At 38.1% G+C, this 20,820-nt stretch overlaps 2 protein-coding genes across 2 annotated transcripts in view; both read right to left on the bottom strand.

Moving 5' to 3' along the window:
- Positions 1-15,222, bottom strand: part of lrp1ba (low density lipoprotein receptor-related protein 1Ba) — a 170,999-nt gene extending 155,777 nt beyond the window's left edge. The window contains exons 1-10 of the mRNA XM_084116360.1: positions 15,130-15,222; positions 12,954-13,211; positions 12,413-12,575; positions 10,174-10,396; positions 8,867-9,053; positions 7,809-7,952; positions 5,267-5,503; positions 4,696-4,876; positions 518-737; positions 221-410 (exon numbers count right to left, since the gene is read on the bottom strand). Coding sequence (XP_083972486.1) covers positions 221-410; positions 518-737; positions 4,696-4,876; positions 5,267-5,503; positions 7,809-7,952; positions 8,867-9,053; positions 10,174-10,396; positions 12,413-12,575; positions 12,954-13,211; positions 15,130-15,214 — 1,888 coding nt within the window. The 5' untranslated portion in view covers positions 15,215-15,222. The remainder of the gene's footprint in view (positions 1-220; positions 411-517; positions 738-4,695; positions 4,877-5,266; positions 5,504-7,808; positions 7,953-8,866; positions 9,054-10,173; positions 10,397-12,412; positions 12,576-12,953; positions 13,212-15,129) is intronic.
- Positions 15,223-18,137: 2,915 nt separating this feature from the next.
- The window catches only part of LOC311085876 (low-density lipoprotein receptor-related protein 1B-like), a gene marked incomplete at its 3' end in the record, with an annotated part of 59,778 nt that continues 57,095 nt past the window's right edge, over positions 18,138-20,820 (bottom strand). The window contains exon 4 of the mRNA XM_084118492.1: positions 18,138-18,307. Coding sequence (XP_083974618.1) covers positions 18,138-18,307 — 170 coding nt within the window. The remainder of the gene's footprint in view (positions 18,308-20,820) is intronic.

Genomic DNA, 20,820 nt, shown 5'->3' with positions numbered 1-20,820 from the left:
TTATTTCCATATATCGTACAGTATAACAAGTGTGTGCCAAAACAGGGTTAGGCCTCTGGGCAAAGCTATGGAATGGTGATATATAAAGACTCAGACCACCCCTCAGAAGTTTGAAGGTTTAAATCCTTGAGCTTCTAGAAAGCAAAGTTCTATATCACTGCAGCCTTTGGCAAGACTTCAAGAATTCATTACGGCATACAGCATACATATTCATATTTACCTTTCTGGCTCTGCGGGTCATAAACCTGAATCCCGAAGAGAGGTGGTCTTTCCGCCCGCATTAGTGTAACATCATTAGATGACAAATCCAGACGGAATATCGAGGCGTTCATGTAATCCGTCCAGAATATGTAATTCTGATAATGCGCAATCCCAAATGGGTGATTCAACTCTTTCCCGCTGTACACCACCTGTGAAAAGTAGAACACGTTTGTGAGTCACAGTGAAACATTGAGATGAACATAGAGTGGAACGGAGGTGTCTGAGAACTAAAGAACTGACTCACTCATTTACTAACCGTTCTGTGGCTGCCGTTGAGGTAGATTTTCTCTATGTGGTCAAAGTAGGCATCACACCAGTACATGACGCTGGAGGAATGGTCCAGGGTGAGGCCATTGGGCCACAGCATGTTGGATGTGACGAAGATCTGGCGATGAGATCCATCCATCCAGGCTTTCTCTATTCGTCCTCTGCTGTCAATTAACTCATCCTCCTCCCAATCTGTCCAATACATCCATCTAAGGAACCCAGTGAGAAAATACATATCTAAGGTCATGAAACCCTGCTGAACAGGACCAGCTTAGACCGGCATCAATTTACATGCTGCTTTGGACAGTTTTATGTGGATTTAATGAATGCCAGAAACCAAACCCAAGAACTTCAGAGTAGCTCATTGGGAAAAAACTTTTTTTTTTAGCATACTATATTGTAGGGGAGTAAAAATATCTGAAACGCTTCCAATACTCATTTCCCGCAGAATAGATACATGATACCTGCTTTTTTTTTTCTCGCCGACAAAGAGTTGACACACAAACCCGGCTCCCCTCAATCACTCATTTAATCTACTCCGGATGAATATTGTTGGTGTTACAGAGCTTGAATTTTGGCGTGAGATTGCACGTAATGCACATAATTTTACTCATTTTACACATTGACTAGATTTTGTGTGCACACATAAAGCCGCTTCTCACTCTTAAGTTGGGTTTTTTTTTCGCTGCTTTTTGCACCAATAGAGTCAAATACACACAAAATAATGTCAAAATGCCGGTCTTGGCGAGTATTCACATAAACACAGTCAGTTATGTTTTAAGTGAACGTAAACAGCTGAGAAAGAAAACGCATGTGTAATATACTGTAATGGATCCATGCGTCAGGTCTTAAAGTGACAACAGCCTATATACCTGCTGCCAAATTATGAGATAATATTAAAAATCTATATGGCAGCTTTTCATCATGGTATCGATGTCAAAATTATGGCCAGTGAAAATGCTGAGTGGCTTGTAACTTTGGAAAAACACTTGCCACAGTGGCTTGTATGCAAAAAAACTAATTTCAAGCCCTGATTGTAACTGGTTTCTAGCTGATCATAAGTCGGTAGACCATCTTGGACCAGCAACAAACTAGCTAGCAGCTGGTTGTACGAGCTCAAGGTGGTAAAGTTGGTTTTTGGAACGTTGACTAGGTTGGACCAGCAAATGACTGGTTTGGAATACTTAAAGTCCCACTGAAGTGCCTTGAAACATGCAGCGTTATCAATGTGTTGATGTAATTTCCCTTGAAACAGGAAAACAGGGCGGGACATATCAAGCAGCTCCTCCTCTTTTTTTAAAATAGCCAAAAGTGTTTCGTTTAGATCACATCTCAGCCAGAGCCAGCCACAGTCTAATAGTTTTCCCTTTAGATGTAATATGAAACTTAATTCACCCTAATGGAAAGCAGATTTACACTGAATCATTCCCTATCCCCTATATAGTGCACTATGTGCCATTCACCATGTAGAAAATAGTAATAGTGTGAACAAGTGACCGATTTCAGCCGCAGCTTCAGCATCTATTTATAGTGTGGGGGGGGCGGGACAGAAAATCGAATAAGAAGCTGAAGTGCAAAGTGATGTCATCAATATCACTGATCCATATTGGTGAAAGTGAGAGACTTTACAAAGCTTAATGCAAAAGCATAAGTGCTGCATGGGGTGTATAAAATCTCGGTGCTCTTTGGTTGTGGGATAATATATCTCTGAAGACAAGAATTCCAAGGCACTCGAATGTTAGTGAAAAAAGTTAAAAAGCCTTTATTTCATTCCTGGCTTATTTTAAAAAATTGGTGAGAAGTACACCTACGCGTTGCGGCTACATGCCTTCATCACCCTGATGAAGGAATGTAGCCGCAACGCGTAGGTGTACTTCTCACCAATTTTTTTAAATAAGCCAGGAATGAAATAAAGGCTTTTTAACTTTTTTCACTAACATTCGAGTGCCTTGGAATTCTTGTCTTCTGAGAGACTTTACATTTTGAATGCTTATATCTTCTAAATGCAATTTTTGTCATTGTTTTGGAGCAAACTAGCTTAACCTTAAAGGTGCTCTAAGCGATGTCACAATCCGCTTGCTGCCTGTCCCCTGAACACACAGTAAAAAAACGTGGTCTCTGTAAACAGCCCAGGCTCCACAAACGGCAAGAAAAACAAACTGGCCCAGCCTGGACCACGAAACATAACAAACAGTGTTCCAGCCAATAACCGACAAGAATGATTTGGAGGTGGGGGTTGGGGGGTTAGTGTGCGTGCACATGAAGGGGGGTGTGGGGAGTGGAGGAGAGAGAAGCATGAAGAGGGAAGTTAGCTAGAGGAGAGATGTCCACGACAATGACGTTTAACGTTAAAAATGTACATTCTTGAGAATTTTGATATGGCCGACTCGCGACCAAAGACACGACGTTCCGATGAACAAATAAAGAACAGGGAAAAGGAGAAGGAACGCGCGAAGTCCCGAATTTACATCGGAAAAGCGTTCAAAAGGTGGCGAGAACTCTGCCGGCAGAAGGGCTTCCAATCCGAAATTCAGGTGGTTTTGGTTTTTCTAAATGGTTCATGACTGTTTCAGGAAGCACGGAAGGGAGGGGATGGGATGGGATGAGGAGGAGGGAGGGTCAAGCTAGTCTCCGTTTTGTTTGACAATACTTTGAACGTCAACAAGAAGTGACGTCACCCAACATCGCTTAGAGCCCCTTTAAGGCTAACATATTCATACTAAATTCAATAACCAAGTACCATGTTCCAAAACACAGCTATGATCTTAAGCTGGGTTTGCTCAAAGATGCCTTCTAGAAGACAGGTCACCGTAAAAAAAAATAAAAAACTTCAAAAGTATTGAGGACAATGTCCTCACTTAACCACCTAAAAACCTAAAAAAACAGGCTCTCACAATTGGATGTTATTAATACTTCATTCTTTGGGAGCCAAAACTTTTTGTTCTTCAACTCTTACAAGGTCCTATTTTTCCAAGTTCAAACCTCTCACATTTCACCACATAAACTTAACACTGTGACACGGCCTTGCGCATTTGAACACAGCCTAACATAACATGACAGAGGGAATCGACTCCCCCACTCATATTCAGTGACCTGTTGAATAACTCATGAGGCAGGGCTTTGAGTGACAGCACCTGCTGTGAACAGGAAAATCATCCGAGTGATGGAGAGGGAGAGCAAATGCGATCAGGACCTAGAGTCATAACAGCTAATCCTCCATCTTATCATGTTAGCACAGACAGGAAATGACATGTGTACATGGGATACGGAAGGACGGACATGGAAAGGACAGTTTTTAGAGAGTGAAATGGGATTTGAAAGGGGAGAGATTAAGCTGGGATAGGTATTGAATATTCAGCATACCGGCAGCTAAAGCTTAAGCGGTGATCCGAAGTTCAAAAAAAAAACTTGGACTGTTTGAAATTCTAAACCAATTTCCAGTAACACAATTGCAGATTAATTGCAGATTAAAACTGATTACTCGTAATTATTCCAAAGACTCCAAGTCTTTTTTTTTGCAAATGATCTAAAATTCTAAGACATTGAAGCTATTAAAAAACTACCCAATCCAAAAACCCATTACGAGGATAAACATGTCAAGTGTACAGCACACGGAAAGAAGTCACTAAAATATAAGCAGAAACCAGAACCTGCCTTTAAACTTTTAAACCTCTTAAGTCAGGCTTCACCGTTCTGCCAAGACAGCGATTTACAGTCATGGTCTCTCCATATTCCCTTTAAGCTTTTCCATCTGAGCAATGACATCGAATAAGGATGTTTGCATTAGCTCGCCTTGACACAATGGTACTTCTGCTACTTCCTCTCTTTCATTTAAATGAACAACAATATTGAATAAATGTATGTTTGTTAACTCGGCATCATTTCAAAGAAGTTGACACCAGAGAGTACCATGGTATATAGTAGTGCAATGTTTGTTTTTAGTATTATTATCTGATACCAGCTCAGGGCTTTTTTGTTAATGAAAACAGAGAAAGCGCACGGTTATTGAAATTTCTTGATGAAATCTCGAAGCGCAAAGGGCAAACATCCCCGCCCCCCCAGTGCACTCTAAATAGCTGGTTTTTGTCCAAGGCTTTAGCAGACTGAAATCCCTGCAGAAGAAGCTTTTAAATGCTGCTGTAAGCAGGAAAGGTATCATGGGCTTACCCATTTAGAGGATCCACAACAATGGCTCTGGGATGAGACATATTGCCTTCTAAAAGCGTTCTCCTGGTCTGAGAGGGCCGTTCCAGCCCGGCCACGTTGATGGTCTTTCTATAACCGTCATTTGTCCAGAACAGGTTGTTACCGATCCAGTCCACCGAAATACCCTCAACATTATCCAGCTCTGGAGAAAGAGAAGCAGAAACATATTGAGAAAATGTTGTTCTTTTTGCTTGATAACATCAAAGACAGCTCAATTAATCACTGTCCTCCTCTAATTCTTCCTAGTGGAATTATGCGGTATCGACCAGCGAGCTTCCCCGACAACTGAATTGCACAAAATGTATGATGAATAACACCCCATTTGGAAAACATCGGCAACAGAAGCGCTCAAGTACAGGTGGCCTGCTTCCACCGTACCATGCCGCATGGTTGCACGGATGATTCATTACAGAGCCAGAGCGAAAATGAGTTCGTTAGAGAATATTTAACTGCTTTTTCCACAATAACACTACACAAAAGCAAACATTAATCTCTCAGAATAAAGCATAGGGTAAGTGAATGATGAACATACCGTCCTTAAGGATCGTTTCCCGAGCGGTTCCATCTGTCTTCTGACGTCCGATTAGGAAGCTTGTGGTGTCGGCAAAGTAGATGTAGCTACTCTCTGCATGGAAGTCCAGCGCTCTGGGACTCACAAGCCCTTCGATTTGAATCAAATGTTCATCGCCAGACTTGACATTCATATCCAGACCTCGGATAACTCCGGGTCGTCCTTTTCCGTAAAACAGGAACAGCTCGTTCTTTGGTTCTGAGAAGACACGATTACCCAAGTAAACAAATGCAGTGGCGGAACGTGCTAAGCCTTCTGCCACAGTACTGTCAGAGCTTAATTAATTGACATAATTAGCCTCCGTTTTCCATTCAGTTCTGCAAATTAAAGCCTTTGACAAAAATGTATCCAAAGCGAGAGGCTCAAGCTAATTACATTAGCTTAATTAAAACCAGAATTAGTTCCACTGATTTGGTTCTATCGAATAAATCATCTTTTGGTGCATAACAGTTATATTGTGTTTGTAATTGTATCTGAGTGTGTGTATGTATGTGTGTGTGTGTGTGTAAAAGTAACCAGGGACAAACAGGGTCCTAAGTGGGGGCAGTAAAATGAGGGACACGTGTATGAAGCACAATGTTTTCGAAATGCATTACTTGCGAGCTGAAATGGTACAAACATGATGATTGCAATTATTATTAGGTCTGGCAGTGAGATCAAGGGAGACAAAGAAAATTGGATGAAAGCTTAGAGGAACCCAGCAAGAACAATTGCGTTTGTATAACTTTGAACGGGACTGAAGCCAAATGATTCCTTTGTGTGAGGAACGTACCGGAATTTGAGCTGTTATTGATTCTCGAATCAAAAGCAACAATTCTGCTGCTCTCAAAACAAATATGGCAGAGGTTTCATTGCATGCAATTTGGTGATGAGACGTGAGAATCATTGACGCACAATGTTATTAAATGCCCCCTAGGGTAAGACAGAGAGTTTATTTTAAACTTTACCGTACCATTATTTTATTTGTTTTACTCTGAAGTGGAGTGGGCTTCCATAGCATGAATAAATGTAGATATTGCAGATTTTACAGAAATCGCAGTAAAATTTTATCTTCAATTGAAAACACACAGAGAGTCTTAGTTTGAGTCATCTATGTTGGGCCTCATTCATGAAACACGAGCTGAAGATATTGCTAAATTGTTTGCAAACCAAATTGTAGTTGTAGATAAATTGTTGCATATAAAAAGGTAGGTGAAAAAGTATGACATTTATATTATGCTACTAGAATAACTGATTCTAGTTGCATAATTTCAGCACAATTCTGTCCAAAACCATTAAAATGTGACAACGCATTATTATGAATTCTAATTAGACCATTTTGGATATACAAATGTTTGACTAATATAGAAAACAAAGCAAATTTATAATATTTTTGGATTTTCATCACTGAGTACATCATGATTCGTACACTACGTTAAAACTGTAGGTAATATATTTAAGAAACTAAATGATCTGCAATGATTTGCAATGCAGTTTTACTGTTAAAGGTCCCATATTGTCAAAAATGAAATTTCCTGGCTTTTTCGTGATAACAGAGGTTGCACAGTTCACAAGTGACCGCTTCGTCAATCAGGAACAGTTCAATGTCGTTTTTTCAAAGAAGCTACTCATCAAAGATGCTGCAGTCCCTACAGTTCATAGTTATACAAGTTTACCACAAGTACACCTTTTACAGAAAAAAAGTAACATTGTAAAAAAAACTGTAGCACGTCAACTTACTGTATCAGTAGGAAAGCAATAGTTACATAGCTTACTGCATTCGGTGTCTGTCTGCTAACGTTACATATTATAACGTATATCACCTTGTGAGCATCACCAAGCCACATCAGGCTACAGCATACATGACCCTAGTTACCTGTGGTTGGCCTGGCCGTGTGTCACTCAGAAAACAACAGGCCAATCAGAAGAGAGGCTCATGAATATTAATTAGACAGGGCAAAATAGACCTGTTCTTAGCAGAGCTCCTGAGAAAGAAGCTGTAAAAATATATTAAGATGGTTTTTGGTACTTATACCGCAAATATATATTCTTGAGGACATCAAAACCTAAAATAAAACTCCAGAAAGGTGTATAAAATGGGACCTTTAAAGTGGTCTGCCATCTGAAGTTCGGGAGAAACTTTAAAATCATCTGATGTAGCTGTACACACCCAAAAACACACACATATTCTCTGATAGTCAATGATCCTGCTGCCAAGAGACAAAACATATCAATTTCCCATGTATTCCTCCTTAATGCGCTGAACAACGTGCGCTATTAATCACAGAAACGTGTCCATTCTTCAGCATCTTGGGCCTCTATAAATTTGGTCGTAAATTTCCATTTCGACAAACCCACAAGGGCCATCTGTCTGATATATGGCTTCAGATAGCAGCACCCTTTCCTTTGGGAATACCCCTAAAACCATTTACATGAGAAACCCGTCTCCAAGATGCTAATCAGACATCTAGGAGCTACAAGAGGAGGAGAGAGGAAAGAGAAATTGGCATTTTGCGACCCTCACTTTTGCAGGACTTCCCGTCGCTGGCAAGGACGTGGCCAGTCCGGCAGCGGCATACGCGTGATTTGTAGTTGTGGCTCAGGAGACAGATATGCGAGCATCCACCTTTTCGTCCGTGTGGGTCAGGGCTGCATGAGTGAGTCCTGACTGGAGAAAGAGAAAGGTCAGCGTCAAGGAGCGAGCATCGCGAAATATCAGCGACCACACATATGCTACACGCCAAATGCTAAATGCGAAATATAAAAAAACAACTAATTGTGTATATCGGAAAGAGACTATAAACTTTTAAAATGGAGAAGAAAACACTTTCCATATTGGTTTATGTCAAAGATTAAACTCTACGATATTTGGACACAAATTCAAAATATGTATGTTGTGACCACGAATAACAATTTGTTCCGACGACTTACTATGGGCACGTTTACACAACAATGTTTTTCCTTTGCATTTTTCGCGTACAGACGACAACGTTGTCAAAACGATCCCCGTTATACCCCAGATCCGCAAAAAACGACTAAAAGCGCTGATTTATTCATGCCAGGCCAGAAGTTGGCAATGTCCCTTTTTAAAGAAACACGTGCCTATAGACTGAACACGTAAATATTCGCGCGCATGACGTCACCGTTTCCACAAATTCACGTTTTTTGCAGTTTACACAGAGATGATAACAGTATCGTTTTCAAAACAAATTTCAGGCCCCCAGAACGATGTTGTTGAGTATATGAATATGCATGAACGCATAATTTTTTTCCATTTTTAGTTGAAAACAGTGCTGTGTAAACAGCTCCTAAAACGTCACCATGTTTTACTAATTCGTTCTCTCGTTTTAAGTAAATCGTGCACATGATATAATAATTTGTTCCCTTGTTTTACTAAATCGTGTGCACAATATAATAATTTGTTCACTCGTTTTACAAATTAATTCTGCTCTTGTTTTTCATGAAAAACAGATACTAATAGCATTTCAGTATAATTTACTACTTCAGTATAAATAAGTCATCGCTATTTTTAAATATGAGTGATTGCTGATTATATTAGTTGCACTCCCACGACAAGTTTACCTGTAGGTTGAGCCAGTCTGTGATAAACTCGGATGGCTTTGGCACTTTCCAAAGTGGTAACGGTGTTTGTGTCACTGCTGTTGAAGCGATTTATCCTAAATATGTCCACTTTGCTCTCTCTGGAGGGTTCAGAGCACGTCGCAAACAAGTAATCTTCAAATAGCGCTAATCCGAACAGGTGCGACACCTGGAGAGAGAAACACAGGAATGGAGAGAGAGAAAGACTCATCTAGAGGCCTTGGCACCTCTTCGACTTAATTCTGAACATGACACAAATACGTCTGCTTAAATTCGCTTCTTTAATCCATCCGATGTTACTTTAGCTGAATAAACTAGTCAGACACCGGTTGAAATATGCAGGGATCTTTGATTTCACATCTGTGCTACAAACTACCGACGGGTACCGTTGAGGCTTTGATTTCGAGGAGAAAGACTGACGTGAAAAACAAATGAGTTAGTGGTAGTAGAGTTCATTTCAGGTTATCTTTCAGTGCCAGCTTTGAGGAAAAAAGTACCAATATAACCTCCGATAAAGGTCCCAGGGAATTTGCTAGAGCTGAACCTCGCAGGAAATGGATGAACAAATCAATACTAAAAAAAAAAAAAAAAAAACACAAAAGAGTTGTAGCGTGAAGCCAGGACTCGGCAAGGTCAAACCAACCCGATGCTCACCCAGGCTAACAGTTCTAACAGGGGACAATGAGACGGTTACAGAAATGTCAAGGAAACAATTAAAAATGAAATCCAACATCTAATCAACAGTAAAAGCAAATCCAAACACTTAAAAAACCCAAGCAGAATCAACAGCACCCCAAGCGAGACGATACTTAGCATGAAAAACGTCTGAAATTGATACAAATGCTGTTCTTCAACTACAGTAATAACTCCCGTAAACCATGAACACCTGCACGCGGGCGCTTTCTAAAAGGGATTTTCTAAGTATTGCATCTGGTTATTAGTTAACACCAGATGTCTCATAACACTGATAAACAGCCGCGGATGGATTATCTATTGTTTTGGAGAAAAAGTTTGACAGCGCCCTTGGCCCTTCTATGAACAATGGATGAAATGTATACTGAATTTATGAAGCTATGAATTTTGTATCACCATACTTTCGGGCCCGTTGAAGGGGCAGTGGAGAGAGGCCAAACTTTATAGCCTTCAAAATAAACTGCTTTAAGAGTTATTCAAAGAAGCATCATCTATCACAGCTTTACTGCTGACTATTAAGGCTGTTGAAGTTTTTCTATATAGTTAAGTTGTTTAGAGGTCACACTTCTTAGTAGGTTTGGAACCGTTTGTCTTACCGAGTTGCCTTGGATGATCGTGTGTCTGTTCTTGCCATTGTAATCCACAACTTCGATAAAATCCAGATAAGCGTCCGCCCAGTAGACGAGCTTCTTGACCAAGTCCAATGTCACGGCGGTCGGCTGTTCGGTTTTATACTCCACTATCCTGGTTCGGTTGGTGCCGTCCATGTTGCAGCGCTCAACTTTGGCGATAGTCCCGTAGTCCGTGAAAAACAGTTTTCTAGGGGTTAAAACACATCAGGTTTTAAACCGGAATCTACCTGATGTAAAAGAAATCAAAAGTCAAGGCCATTTAAGATTTAATCAATCCACTCATACCCAAACAGTGTTGTGTCAGAGCTGAACACTCACAGTAGCAACAGCGCAATTAAAGCGAGCCACTCTGAGCAAGAGCTAAATGAATGGGCCGCAGTATGATATTATTTCTTTTTATTCTAACACACACTGACAGAGAAATGAGAGAGGGGGAGGTCATCCGCATTACTCTACACACGACAACTGTGGCACAGAAACGGTCCACGCCGTCTGAAAGCGGCAAACTGCTCCAAACAGCATGCACAACTCAGCACTGCATACAAATGAATGTTTACCAAGAGACCAAAGAGTTTCTCACGTCACAGAAGCGTAGACGACTCGACATCAGATAAGGATGATTTATTTACGCCCATGAAAATCTGATTTGCGAGTCTCCTCCGTGTCGTGTGATCATTTTAAGATAGCTGAATATCTATGTTTAGGTCAAAGAATTATGAACGATTTGTTTGGAGAGGGTTCTAAAAGGTCATATTTACGGTGATATGACTTTCTAGATGGTAAACCGCTTTCAGTTGGCCAGTTAGACTTCAGTGACAGTGTAATGAAAGTAAGGGTGGCCGGTATGACCTTGATGATAATATCTTATCTCATAATATTTTGTTACTTTTGTTTTGTAATGTAAAGGCAAATTGTTTATATACTACTAAAAATAATAATAATATAAACTCTTTATTCTATTTAAACTATTTATTAAACTACTGATTATTATTATTATTACTACTACAAATTCTTATTTAATTTGTATTCAATAAAATTACTATACATCAAATATTTTCTATTTATTTATCAAAAGTTTAATATAAAATATTTATTAAACTAAGTAAATATAAAACATTATTATTATTATTTTATTACTATTATATAAACTCTATTATTTATTAAAATATTGATTATTATTATTATTATTAATAGTAGTAGTAGTAATTAATAGTTCAATATAAAACATTATTATTATCATTATTATTATTATTATTATTAATTACTAATTTGTTAAATGTAATATAATAATTTACGAATTAAAGGTACTTTATCACATTTGATTAATTGCTCATTTTATTCAAAAACTGATGCCAAAAAATTGTAAAACAACTTTTTTGTTTGTTTGTAACACTTGAGCAAATTGTTTATATACTACTAAAAATAATAATAATATAAACTCTTTATTCTATTTAAACTATTTATTAAACTACTGATTATTATTATTATTACTACTACAAATTCTTATTTAATTTGTATTCAATAAAATTGCTATACATCAAATATTTTCTATTTATTTATCAAAAGTTTAATATAAAATATTTATTAAACTAAGTAAATATAAAACATTATTATTATTATTTTATTACTATTATATAAACTCTATTATTTATTAAAATATTGATTATTATTATTATTATTATTAATAGTAGTAGTAGTAATTAATAGTTCAATATAAAACATTATTATTATCATTATTATTATTATTATTATTAATTACTAATTTGTTAAATGTAATATAATAATTTACGAATTAAAGGTACTTTATCACATTTGATTAATTGCTCATTTTATTCAAAAACTGATGCCCAAAAATTGTAAAACAACTTTTTTGTTTGTAACACTTGAGTTAATTTAATATTATAAAATAAATAGTCCAGACTCGCAATTAGTATGGTAGATATATTTGTATACATAAACTGTAAATAAATAATTACATTTCTAAATGTCATTTTTATAAATTAATCATATATATATAAAAAATAAATATATATAAAAAATATATATATAAAAAATAAAAAAATAAAAAAATAAATATATATATATATATATTTTTTTTTTTTTTTTTTTTTTATATCCAGAGATTGTTACCATCTCATGTATAGTATACTGTAAATGGCCAGTCATAAATAAAAGGACCTGATGGTTGTCTTAGTGATCGTACCCCATGATGGGATCCAGCGCTAGGCCTTTTGGGTTCTGGATGTCCAGGTCAATGATGGTGACACATGCATCTCCCTGTTCGCTGCACACAAATAGTCGGTCGTTCACTCTGTCTATGAAGTAGAAGTTTCCTGTTAACCAGTCGATGGCCATATGCTCCACATCTACATGGGAGAAGAGATTATTTTTTAGACATGTGAGCACCAGCAGAGTACCAGGACCTGGTAGTTAGAAACAATAAAACATTCATGCATGCTTCAAAGAAGACATTCAGCGACCTGACATTCAGCGACCTGACATGCACACTTGACACACTTAACCTTCTGACATTAAACACTTCATTAGCAGATCATTAAACACTTCAAGAGGTAAAAGAAAGTGGGAAAAAAAGGCTAATGAGAAAATTTATATGGACATTAAAAACAAAACACTGAAGTTCATAAAAACTTCAAAGGAGATTAGTTTGCACTTGCTTTGAATAAAACATCAAAGTTACAAGACATTCCTTAATTTGCACTTTGAGAATAGACGTAAACACTCACTTTGCAGGTTTTGACCTATCCTTATCTCATGTATTTCTGAAAACACTTTGAGCTTGGTCATGCGGGCACACCACAGTTGACCCGTATCCTGCGCCACTGAGAGCCAACAGAGTGACTCTTCTCTATAAATAAAGTCCACTATTTGAGTCCCATTTGTCTCCATGGACTTGAGATTTGGCATTGATGATCCATTGAGGTAAACAACTGATATAGAATTCATATTTGCTGTCAACAGAACCGGAGGTTTATCGCCAGGATCTGAAAGAGGGAACATAAAATGCAGGAAATTAGAGGAAATCATAATAAATATCTCCTGCAAAATATAAATTAAGCGATTATTTATGTAGGCTAAAACATATTTAAACACACTTCACGTTGGGCAATTTCGGTACTGTTGACATTTAGTAAATAAATCCTGAAATAAGTAAAATAAATTAGAAAATGAACCACCACTGTCAATGACATTTTAAACATTTTAGTAAAAAAAAATTAATTTGGCTGACTCATGTCTTTTTATGTTTCATAAATACACACAATTTAATAATATTTAACATTTTCTGCATAATTTGACAAAATTACAGATTGATATGAATTAACAGTAACATGCTCTTGATTATGTTTTTGCTAACTAAAGCTGAATCAAGATCCAAAACACCCACACAAAATATAAATATTCAGGTGTTACATAAACGTAAATAAGTCTTTACATTCATTTTTGCTTACCTATATAGAACATAAAACACGGGTTGATTAAGCAGCTCGCACTTGCTGCGACACAAATTGTCCAAACTTAAACTTTGTGATCGTCTTGTGTTTCCCCCCCCCCCCTTTTACACTAATGAACAGACACCATGAAGAGCAATTAACTGTGAGCATGTAATCATCTCTAAATTTGATAGACAGTTGCGGGTCGGGCTGGATGGGCTCTGATTGACTTTCCATTAAGGCTTCCCCTGTTTATCTCTCCCACGGCTCTTTCGTAGGCCAACTTGCCGGTGTCTATTTGCATATTGATGACAATAAGTGTAACTGACACTAGGCGAATGACGGCGTCATCTATACTAATGCGCCTGGATGATCGCCACTGTGATCACGCCACTCCACTGAGGCTTTCCTGTTCAATCAAACGACCCAGAAGGCATTGTGTTTACCCATCTAATCTCTTAAAATGTTAAGACAACTATAATTTAAATGCTGAGTGAAATGTCAAGTGTGGAGTTTGTTGACCTTTCTTCGTTTTCAACACTAGATACTTATTTTCTAGTGGTTCTTGCTAAGAAAAGATATTCATTGTAGAAAATGCTATTATTATGTGTCAATACTTAGATGAAGCATTTCAACAACCCTCTAACCCTAAAACAACCCATTAGACTTGCCTAGCAACTAGCAATCACACAGCAATATGTTAAAAACCTACCAGAACCCTTTAGCAAAAGGCTACAAACTACTCAGAATCACAATAATCACACGATAGAAAACCCTTAGAACCTTTTAGCAACAGGCTAGCAATTACCCTGGAGCCCCAGCAACCGCATACTGTAGTAATGTGCTAAAACCACTCAGAACACCTTGGCAAGTAGCTAGCAACTACCCAGAACACCATAGAAATCACATAACAATGCATTAAAAAAAAAATCTCTCAGAACTCCATAGACCGTAGTCAGGGTAGCGCCATATTTCATTTTTTGACAGGAATGAAAACGAGGCTGTCAGGCGTAGATACAGTGCGTTCAATGAATGGTACTGATGTTAAACAACATATCGATCGTTCAGCTGATGAAACGTCTTCCAGAAAAAGAAAACTTTTGATAGACAAAATCTCCATAAGAGAGTTGTGAACATTACATAATTAGGACATTTATACAGCGCATTCCTTTGTAAAGAATGAGCGTCTCTCCCTCACAACCTCGTTTTCATCCATCCATTAAATCCAATATGGCGTCTAATAGCAATATTGCAAACAAGCTAGCAACTACCTGAACACTGTTGCAACCACAGAGCAATGTGCTAAAAAAAAAAATAGGATGGTAAATCAAGCAAATATTTGATTTATGCATGGGTTAAATTATTTTCAGACTTGTGCCTTAAAAGCACCGCTAAAAATCAAAGTAAAATACATGTTGCTTAATGCACATTTTTTTGGACTTGAACTAACGGGGATGATAAATGGACTCACCTGTTTTGGCTTTGCAGGATCGTCTGTTGGCCTGCAGGCTGAAGCCATCTGTGCAAGTGCATCTGTACGATCCCTGCGTGTTCATACAGATCTGACTGCATGTCCCGTAATCCCTGCATTCATCATGATCTGCGGGGAACAGCGGGGCTATTTATTAAACGCTAAATGTGCTCAAAAATGACCTGAATATGCAAACCCAACTCTTAATGTCGCCATTTCACAGCAACCTTTCAAAATATATGAATATGCAAATGTATGTTTGGACAGGGAAGGGTGAGTAAATTGCTGTTTTGGTTGACAATCACAATTTCTCATTAAATCAACAACAATATCTCTAGAGGTTCACGTTCATGCATTGGAGAAACAAGCACAGCTAGCTTTGCTAGAGACCCTACTCTATTCGGTGCCAGATTAGAACTGATGCAAAATCAGTTTAAAAAAATGAAAAAGGTAAAAAATGTGAAACAGGGTTCCAGACTGCGACCATTTTTTGAGAATGTGCGAGTTAAAATATGATGTGGTCGCATTTGTGCGAGTGCAGTTGAATTTGTGCGTGCGCAACAGAACGCCGTTGTATCCGTAACTGTTTGTGTTCAAAATGAACAAAATTTATATAATCAACGAGTACATCAAGAATCCATTTTCCAAACCGTGTTTTTGTCATCCTGAATCACTAAGGTACGCCTATAATAAGTGTTTATATATTCTGACTATCATGTGTCCGCAAGACACATGCAGTTCTGTTCATTAACCGCTAGAAAGCGAACGTACACACGCATTGCACACTGATGATGAAACGCGCCAATGGACTATATGCACGGACAATCTTTAAAACCTCCATACTGTATAAGCCAGCTGGAAAACCTCCGGTGAAATGTCACTGCCAGTGTGTTGGTATCTTCAATGTCCTGAGGTAGCTTTAACAGCATAAATATTGTAATTCTTAGTTTATAATCAGAACAGTCACTTCAATAGTCAGACCTAGCATTAATTTAGTTATTTAAATGTAAGACGACATTAAAAAAACACGTGTTCCTCAGCAAAATTCGATCATCATTCACACTTTCGTTTGAAAACAAAGCGTCAACAACACACTGTAAAAATGTAAGATTTAGTGTGTACTTTAGTTAGATTTATCGAAATCAATTACTTCATTTTCCAGCAGGATTTGCACCTGCCCACACTGCCAAAAGAACCAAAACCTGGTTCAATGACCATGGTATCACTGTGTAATTACTGTGTGATTACATGTAATATTCTAATTTTTTGAAATCCTGTTTTCATGGGTTTTATGAGCTGGAAGCCCAAATTATGTACAAATAAACAACTAAATACTTGAAATCATTTAAGTTGTGGGCCCTGAATCTATAATCTATGGAAGTTTAACGTTTTGAATGGAATTATGGAAATAAATATACTTTTCCATGATATTCTAATTTTTTGGAAAGGGTCTGTATAGTATGTGAAAAACATTACCCCAAAAAAGAAGTATGCTTGAATACATCGTATTCAAAAAATAGTAGACGAAAAGTCCCCGGATGACCTTTACTATCTTTTCTATAGACACTATCCATGAGGCCACGGGAGAGGATTTATGAATGGAAGTGAAGTGACGAAACTGACGCTGGCAGGTAGAGGTCTGCACTCCCGCGGGAGTCCGGAAGTCCAAATTTTGAAAGGTCATTGCGGGCGCGGGCAGGATGATGGAGGTGCGCTTGCGGGTGCGGGCGGGAGGGATGATACGCTGCACTCCCGCAAATTAAATATGAGTGTAAAGTAAAATATATAAATGGTTAAAGTTTCGTGTTTTGTGATCACATTTTAAATGTTTAAATGGCCTGTGATATAGTCTATAGTCTAGGCTAGATAAGAATGATCCGTTTTTCAAATGTTCCTATGTGTAGGCTAGGCCATGCCTAAGGCTGTTTTTTATGTTACACGATAATTAAGCCTATTGGAATTTGGGCCGATTAATGTTTATCTTTGTTGGCGTTAGTTACTGAGGTCTATTTAATGTTTTGTATGGTTGAACATATGCAGGCTTACCAATAAATATGTTACCAAGTATTGGTAAGGAATTATGTGCGCACGCATTTTTTTTACAAGACCTTTTGTGAGACAGAAAGTGAACCTGCCTGCCGTCTTGCGGGCATTTGCGGGCGGGAGCGGGACATAATATCACAGATGCGGGCGGGAGCGGGAATAAAAAAGACAAATCTTTGCGGGAGCGGGCGGGGGCGGTACTGAACACTGCGGGAGCGGGCGGGAGCGGGACTGAACATTGTGTCCCGCGCAGGTCTCTACTGGCAGGTCACATGACAGTAACAAAATGGCGAATATAGTACGTCATTCATTCATACAACCCATATTCATACTAAATAGAGCGAACTATATAGATAATAAATATACTATATATACACTTTTTTAACAGTCATGAAGTAAATTCAAATTCAAATGCAGTACCTATGCCATTTCAGACGCAGTGAATATCTTTCAAATTACCCAAGCTTGTAGCATAGCTCTAACTTTTGATTAGCTAAAACAAGGTGTCACCAACATGCTTTGTTTTTCATCACATATTTGCTGAGAAAACCTTTCCTTCTAGCTTAGCATAACTTGGACTTGTTAAGAAAAGCTCTTTTGGTTAGCTAAAACAAGATATTGTGAGCATGTTACTTTTTCGTTAACTTTTACTCTATTCAGTGTCTGATTAGAACTGACACAAAATCAATTTATGACTTGTTCTTAATCACAAAAAAATACCTTTCTATTTACACATCAAAATACCAAAGCTAAATAAACATTGTCAGGCAGCTAACAGCTTGGCCTACTAGCTTAGCATAGCTTGAACTAGTTTAGAAAAGCTCTTTAGATTAGCTAAACCAATATATTACAAAAAAAAGGAAATTTTTCCCAGGATATTTTTATTGGACTATATTTTGTCTAGTCGCTTTACTAACTGTAATCAAATTGTTACCAAAGTAGTACAATTCAATTCAATAACATTTCTAAAGCTTCAAATTCTTCAAACAGAGTTGCGGATGGTAATGAGCCTCACCTCGACATTGTCTCCCGTCCTCGTCTAGTTCGAAACCTTCCCCACAGAAACAGGACGTCCCGTTTCTCATGATCACACAGTCAAACTGACACCTCCGCTCCTGGCAGCTGCGCACCAACTCTGAGGAGACACAAACACACATTTAAACTTGCTCTGTTTGATTCACAGTCTTAATATCCTGCGCACAATTCGCTCTCACAATGAACATGCATTTACACTCGGTGAAACCCTCCATAAAAGCACAATGTCATTTCGCCAGTATGAAATCATTTTTTAAAAGTTGAACAGATGCAGCCTCATTACGAGACCATGATTCAGCGCTTTTTAAGTGGCACTTAAGGCCTGTTTCAGTGGATGCAATCCTTCCAGGCGAGCTCCCGCTCCAAACCGCTGTCAATACACAACAGTAGAGCATTGTGTAATATTTATCACCTATGAAACGCTTACAGCCTCATAATAAGGGATGTTTGACGATCACGTTTGCCCACGTTGCGCGCCACATGAAGATGACCCTATTTTAATTTATTTATTATTCAACCAGAATCGGCTGAAAAATAGCAGTGATTTATAAACGCTTGGGCTGCAATCTGTTTCAATTACAACAGCCATAGCCCATTTGAGATGTTTCTATTCATTTGGGGGCGTGGCTAACAGGTCACCTTGCCTTTTTTACCATTTGTGGTGGTTTTAAGTGCGTCGCAATACATATTACACAGGAAAGTGTGAAAAAGAGAAAGATTGGAGATGGTTTAGCCACTCTAAACGCCTAATCGCGAGCGAGAGATTTCTAGCGTGCATTTGCTAAGAAGCCCACATTAATAATAACTACGCACTGAGAAATTCATCGACCCACCCCAGGCACGCATTCGGAATGGCTTGAGTCTGAAGGCTTTAAATTAAGTACTTCTTTAAAAATGTATCACAGCGTTTAAGGATAATGCAAAGCGTTTTACGATATGAGTTTAACTGAAAGTGAAATATAATGGCTTTTTATATTACAGGGAATGTGTATCCACTTGAGCTGGATGTTTAACTATTTATATGTGGGACTAGCGATGGGGAACGGTTCCTGAAATATTTCATAATCTTGGCTATAGAGAGTTCTTTATTTATTTATGCAGATGGGGCATTTGAGCCACTCAAATCTGTAGTTTTATTCTTTAATATAACAAGAACTGTGAGCAGCAATAACATCTTTTGTTTCCACATAACACGCCATCCGGGTTTTGAAAGACATTGTAAATAATGACAAATCTTTGAGTTTTTGGGGTAACTAACCCTATAATACGATAATCTGTGACAGGTTTTTGTTTTGACTTGACTTGACTATCTGTCATCTGTACAACATTTGACAAAACAGTATTTATGCTAAAAGCAATCCAAGACAGTTTTCCAAGAACAACCACACAGAAAAATAAAACAACATGACTTAAATAAATAATTAACTTCATATGCATTGCATTTGTGCCAAAAGCATGGTGGAATTTATGCCCAAGGAGTAAGATGACCCAACTCATAAACCAAACCGACACCATCAAATGACATAAAACATAAATTAAAACTCGATTGATTCAGTGCCAAAAAAAAAAAAAAGCTATTATTTTGTTCACAATCTAATTACCCCATCTAAACAAACATATTGAACACATAAATAAAGCCTCTGGCAGTGTAAAAGAAAAGCATTTACTGCATTAATCGTAAATTTAGATCCGCAAAAAAAGGAAGCAAAGGAAACTGCTAATGAAAGACAAAATTGACTTTTTATTTTCTGTCCAATATTTTTGACACTTTTCTAACCCTGGAAAATGTTAAATGTCAGTCTTTGCCCATTAGGATACGCAAAACAGAAACTTCACAGAAATCTAACATGGAATAAGAATGGGTAACTATTTACAAAGACACAAGCATTGATCCAAAAGAAGGAATCTAGACCTTTCCGATTCAAAACAGTTGGTGGAAGAGTTGATTATCGGATGAGAATTACTCTTTGGAGAAATCAATGCTTATGCTTCAAACGTAACTTCAAAAATAGGTCAAAATCATTGTTTACATGGCGAATGTGTGCAGCTACTGTCCGCCACCCGGATACACACTAATCTCCTCCGAGCGGGAAGGAGGCCATTATGGCTGGACTCTCGCTGTGAGTTAGGCTCCCGCACAACAGGATTTATCTCCAGTGAACTCCAGAGCTCTCCCTCAAGGTGATTTTCTCTCAGTGAGGAGCCCTACTTTCTCTGACACTCACTGGGTGATGTAGTGCTAACGGCAGCGGTCCAGGAAGGGTGCTGAGTCTAACAGGGGCGTAAAGGTAAATGCCTGTGGATCTATTTCGCTACCCCAACCCAAAGAGCTTGAACTTTAGCTGCTGTGAACAATCAATCACTCTCGGGAGTCCCGTACCACATTAAAAATTGAAGGCCGAGACCTTGAAAATCTATACGGACTTAAATGCCATAGCTACGTTTTTTCAGACCACCTCCAAGTTCGACACATTTAAAAGATCCAATGAAATGGCTCACAAATGCTATTCATATTTTTTTTAACTGAAATCCTTTTTTATGGCCAATAGAGACCTGCAATGTTTTCTCAAAGGGCGGTGGAAGGGAAGGGAAGGGAAGGAAAGGAAAGGAAAG

The sequence above is a fragment of the Abramis brama genome (genome assembly GCF_963993115.1).
Source record: "Abramis brama genome assembly, chromosome: 6".
Lineage (NCBI taxonomy): Eukaryota > Metazoa > Chordata > Actinopteri > Cypriniformes > Leuciscidae > Abramis > Abramis brama.
The sequence above is the reverse complement of the archived record's forward strand: the minus strand, read 5'-3'. Positions and strand labels throughout refer to the sequence as shown.